The sequence below is a fragment of the Apis dorsata genome, unplaced genomic scaffold (genome assembly GCF_000469605.1).
Source record: "Apis dorsata unplaced genomic scaffold, Apis dorsata 1.3 scaffold_383, whole genome shotgun sequence".
NCBI classification, from domain to species: domain Eukaryota; kingdom Metazoa; phylum Arthropoda; class Insecta; order Hymenoptera; family Apidae; genus Apis; species Apis dorsata.
Window position 1 is genome coordinate 102,772 of NW_006263645.1, and position 5,756 is coordinate 108,527.

At 35.5% G+C, this 5,756-nt stretch overlaps 1 protein-coding gene across 1 annotated transcript in view; it reads left to right on the forward strand.

The window, feature by feature from the left end:
* The window catches only part of LOC102679548 (high-affinity choline transporter 1), a 15,091-nt gene that overhangs the window by 4,265 nt on the left and 5,070 nt on the right, over nt 1-5,756 (forward strand). The window contains exons 4-8 of the mRNA XM_031512096.1: nt 1-303; nt 1,779-2,083; nt 3,115-3,394; nt 4,849-5,066; nt 5,500-5,756. The exon at nt 1-303 is cut by the window's left edge and continues 1 nt beyond it; the exon at nt 5,500-5,756 is cut by the window's right edge and continues 2 nt beyond it. Coding sequence (XP_031367956.1) covers nt 30-303; nt 1,779-2,083; nt 3,115-3,394; nt 4,849-5,066; nt 5,500-5,756 — 1,334 coding nt within the window. The 5' untranslated portion in view covers nt 1-29. The remainder of the gene's footprint in view (nt 304-1,778; nt 2,084-3,114; nt 3,395-4,848; nt 5,067-5,499) is intronic.

Consider the following 5,756-nt stretch of genomic DNA (forward strand, 5'->3'; position numbering starts at 1 on the left):
TCACGCAAGTGGACCCGTACTCACCGAAGATGATCAACTTCGCCGGTATCGTGTCAATCGTCCTGTTCTACGTTCTGATCCTGGCTGTTGGAATATGGGCGGCAAGGAAGAAGGAAGCTGGAAACGACTCGGAGGAGGAGGTGATGCTTGCCGGCCGTTCGATCGGCCTTTTCGTAGGAATATTCACGATGACGGCGACCTGGGTCGGCGGTGGATACATCAACGGCACCGCCGAAGCTATCTACACGAGGGGCCTGGTATGGTGTCAAGCTCCTTTCGGATACGCGCTCAGCCTCGTTTTCGGTAAGCTTCCACCCCCTTCTAAAATCTTATTCTCGTCTCCCCCGTTTCGTCAAGGTTATGATTGCGATACGTATTCGTTGAGGTATTTTATAAATATTCAATATTCCTTTTTTCCAGATTGATTTTAGAATTTTTAGAAATTATTATTATTTTAATTGTGATAGAATAATAATATCCTTGTGAATATTCGATGTGATGTTATTTATGTATATGTTGATACGATCGTACGAGAAATTTGAAGTATTGATCGTTTATAACATTGAGGTTATAAGGGTATTTTAGATACTGTATTTTTGTTATAACTTGGAAAACTTATGTATTGTTTCAACATATATTATGTGTTATGTATATTCATTTTTGATAGAGAAAGAATTTTAGTGTTTTTCTTTCGAATAAAAATTTAATTTTAAGGAGTTTCTTTAATTTTTGATGATGCATTGAATTAAAATAAGAAGCTGTTTTAATTGTTATCTATTGTTAGTTGTTTTCTGTTTGAAGAAAGAGCTTTTTACACATGTCTTGAATTATCTCAATCGGTTATGATACGTTATGATCATGTAAAAATATTAATACTTTTGTCAGATATTTTCTTTTATAAATGCTTTTATTTCAAAGATGATATTTACTTTTAATTCGATACAATCTTCTTGAGAAATTTTTCACAATAGGCAAATAATTTCTTTTTTCTCATAATTACTAAAAATGCATTTTAAAGAATCCAACGTAGTTATATTATAAATAAATTTAAAAAAAAAACTCATTTCTCTTCCCTCTTTGAAGGTTGCAGTTCACAGAAAAACACTGGTTCAAACTTGAGAGAATAGGAATTTCTATTTAAATTTAATTCGATTCAATTATAACAATATAACGTTATATAAATTGTTCGAGTCGATTGATAACATCTCCCAATGTTTATTTCTTCGAAGTTAGAAGAAGTTTATAGTCGCTCGAGAACTTGGTAATTCTTACAGCGTAGTATAGCTAAGGTAATAGAACACTTGCAATCAAGACATGTAATAACTTTCCAACGTGGGCTCTTTAAAATCGACTGGCCTCGAGAAAGAATAAACATGTGTATAACCATCCGTTGAAACTATGTATAATCTATTTACAGAACAATCATTTAAGAAATGTATAAAAAATGTATAACAAACGAAAAAATCAAAATTGTATGACAATTTTCTATAATAGCAAAAATTAATTTTTAACCAATCTTTGAAATAACTTTTTAATTAAATTTGAATTTATTTTTGAATGAATTTATTTTTTATATTTTTTTTAAAAATCGATAATTTTTATAAATATATTCAGATTTTAAGATACACAACATAAATGTGAAATACTCGATATATCAAAAAAAAGAACTTTATCCCTTTATTCCTTTTCCAATCCTAAAGTCCCTAGCAACTTATAAATACCTCAAATATTTAATATAATTCTCAAAAGTTCCGTTTAATCGCAATTTGTGATTACAGGTGGAATATTCTTCGCGAACAAAATGCGAGAACAGGGGTACATCACGATGTTAGATCCTCTTCAAGACGCGTTCGGCGAACGTATGGGAGGTCTTCTTTTTCTTCCTGCGCTCTGCGGTGAGGTGTTCTGGGCCGCTGGCATCCTTGCGGCTCTGGGCGCGACGCTGGCAGTCATCATCGACATGAATCAGAGTGCCTCGGTTATTTTGAGCGCCTGTATCGCAGTTTTCTACACGCTATTCGGTGGTCTTTACTCTGTCGCTTATACCGATGTTATTCAACTTTTTTGCATCTTCATAGGATTGGTAAGTTGGTATGCAATTTCTGAAATTGAATTAAAATTTGAAACTCGTCAAAATGCTTATATATTTTTTTTCTTCTTTACTTTCTTTTTTTTTCGTGGTTAGTTATTTTTTTTTTTTTTTTAAGTAAGTTTAAGACCACAAAAAGCTTTTGAGAACGTCGAAGCTTGTCAATCATTATTTTCAATCTTGCAAATTAAAATTATTTGTATTTTGATAAATGTTGTATCGTGTCTGCAAAAAAAAAAAAAATTCCATTTCTAATAAAAGAAATTTGTCATTAGATCATGAAACGTTGTACTTTCGTCGAATGGTTTGATTGTCTTGTGTTAAAGTTGGTTTTGCAGATCGATACAAAGGCTCAAGTACTGGAAGGATTTATATTACCAAATTCATTCTATGCTATGTAGATAGTGACCTACTTCTTTCTTCCAGAACGTTATCAGATTATCAATTTATTTCGAACTTCATCAGATTGAAGAATTTACGAGCAATGTAACATTTTATATTTCATATTAGATATAGTTTTCACAGAAACGTTATAATTTCTTCCCCCCCGTTTTTCTATTCTCTTTTATCTTTCGTATTTTACTTTTTATTTTATCTTTTTATATTATTATTTTCGTCAAAGTTTCAGCATATTTTCTTATTAGACGAATTCAACGAATCTGAAATCACCGAACGAATATTAAATAAATAACTTTTTCCTTTTTATATTTTAAAAACCATCCTGGTAATCATTCATTAGCTGTAATGAATCGCGATAACATCAGGTTTTTTGGAGATAACTATATTTCACTTTAATTCCTCGATGGATTCCCAAACCGAAGATAATATCAATTGTATTCATTTTACACCATTTTACACGTTATAATTCGAAATTCTACGGATCTAGATTGATCTAGATAAACCTATAAACAGCTTCGTAATTTAATTTCCCATCATTTTTTGCTAATTAAACGCGATAATTTACAGTATTAATTCAATTTTTGAACTATATTTAATAAGAAAGACGTGTATAATTTTCATTATAGTGGATGTGCATTCCATTCGCATGGACCAATCCAAAGGTACAATCTCTTAAGTCCATGGAGGTGGATTGGATCGGTGAAGTGAAGCCTGGGGAATATTGGTCTTACGTGGATTATGGTCTTTTGTTGATATTCGGTGGTATCCCTTGGCAAGTATATTTTCAACGTGTCCTGTCCTCAAAAACTGCTGGAAGAGCGCAAGTGTTGAGCTACGTAGCTGCGATAGGCTGCATTATCATGGCCATACCACCTGTCCTGATTGGCGCAATCGCCAAAGCAACGCGTGAGTAAAATCTATTTCAAATATATCTTCGACTTCTCTTTTTCTATTTCATCGTTTTAACAAACCAGCCTATCCCTTATTGCTTGTTCAAAATTATCATTATTATTGTTGTAGAGTTTTTGTTAATCGATCTTGCAAAATTGTAAATAATCGAGCTGAAAATCACTTATAGTTTTGAACAGTTAGATCAAGATCAGTTAGATCAAGATCAGTTAGATCATCTTGATTGGATAAAAAGATATACTTTCCTTTTGCATTGTTTCTTTATGCAACTCTTTATATATCTACACCATCACAAGCAATATCTTTTTATAGAAAATAAAATTCAAATATATTTGCAATATCTCGATCGATATCATTCTCACAAGAAGCTTTAAAGAGAAAGAGAAAAAGGAATCTCTAATTTTTCTTCGAACAAAATTATTTTTCATCCCGATCATTTCACCTATCTAAAACGCGTAGATAATTCCACATAGAATTTTCCCAACGAAAAAAAAAGAAAAAGATTCTTCATGAATAAAAATTTCAAAAGGTACGCCCCCAGCTGTTCATTTTCTACGGTTACGCTTAGGATAGTAAATTCCAATTTCATTGTATTAATAATAAACGAGTCGCGTCATCCTCTCTCTCTCTCTCTCTCTCTCTCTTACTTGGCTCGGCTGGTTTCGTCCGAGGGAGGGAAGGGGAACACATTTTCATGGGTTCCCGAAGTTGAAGGGGGATTGAATTAGACCCGGTTTGCTCGTCATCTCCCCTTCTCCCAACTCGCGCTCGTAGCCTACTTGACATTTGGTGGCACTGCAGACAGAGGACTACTGGTATTTACAAGGTTCCACGTCTAAGCGGGTCGGTGTTGTAACGGAAGGGTGTGTGGGCGAGGGTTGGCTTGATATCCCACAGCGTGTACAATAGCGTGGGATTCTGTCATATGGCGCGAGGGTGAGGGTGATAATGCGACTCGTGCACTACACGGTTGAGCACAATGGAACCGCTGGAACTAATGCGGACACACTGTATCGGTATCTCGTGTGTATTTTTTTTATTCACGGGGCACAAAGACAAATAGTTTCTTATCTCAGCTCGTTTTCACGAAGGGAGGTTTTTTTCTTTTTTTTTTATAGCTACGCTTTTATCCACGAGTATAATATCATCAGATTTTTGTAACATTTTTATAAATTAAATTAATAATACCTGCTTTAAATATTTCATCATAACGCCTTATATTGTAAATCGTTTGTAATTTTAATAAATGTTGAACAATACTCGAGTTAATTTTGCCAGATAAATTAATAATTAACGAAGAAATTCTATTTAAAAAAAGAATGAGAGATTAATCTTAATTGTCATCATTTGTTCTCTCTAATATAATTGACAAAAATTGATACAATTAATTTAAAACAATTAATTTGAAACATTATGCATTAGTAAGAGGTGTTAAAAAATTTTTGTTCCAGCTTGGAACGAGACAGGCTACACAGGCCCGTATCCCTTCACCGAGGCAGAGACAAGCATGATTCTGCCAATGGTCTTGCAGTATTTGACGCCAGATTTCGTTTCCTTTTTCGGGTTAGGGGCAGTGTCAGCGGCGGTGATGTCCTCGGCGGACAGTAGCATCCTTTCGGCTAGTTCCATGTTCGCCAGAAACGTTTATAAATTGATCTTCCGCCAGAGGGTAAGTTCTCTGTCATCCTTACACAGATGGCCGAACATTCCATAATCAACAAATATCGTATCGTGTCGTATGCGTGTCGAAAAGCACGTATTATCATCAAACGACATTATTTTCGTCATAGCCTCATCATTCATATCATCACATCGTTATATATCATGTCATATCCCCCTTTTCCCAGCTTCTTCTCAATCCCTCACAATACGAATCATTCGTAACAGCAATATCAATTCTACTCGAGGAATCGAGCATCGAAGATCTCACATCCGCATCTCCATTTCTCTCTCTCGGCCAATCCAATGCTCTCGTGTCACAATTTGTTGGTCAAAAAAACTCGAACGAAACACACGATCGGCTCTCACTCAATACCTATTATTTGTATACCTCAATTCTCCGTTTCTATCTATCTTATCCTGGCTCCACCATCCACCTGAAGGCGTCGGAAATGGAGATCATCTGGGTGATGAGAGTGGGGATAGGCGTGGTCGGGGTGCTAAGCACGGTGATGGCGTTGACGATACCCTCGATCTACGGCCTCTGGTCCATGTGCTCGGACCTCGTCTACGTGATCCTCTTCCCCCAGCTGTTGATGGTGGTCCACTTCAAAGAATACTGCAACACTTACGGCAGTCTGGCCGCTTACATAATAGCGTTCATCGTTAGGATCAGCGGTGGCGAGCCCCTGATGGGCCT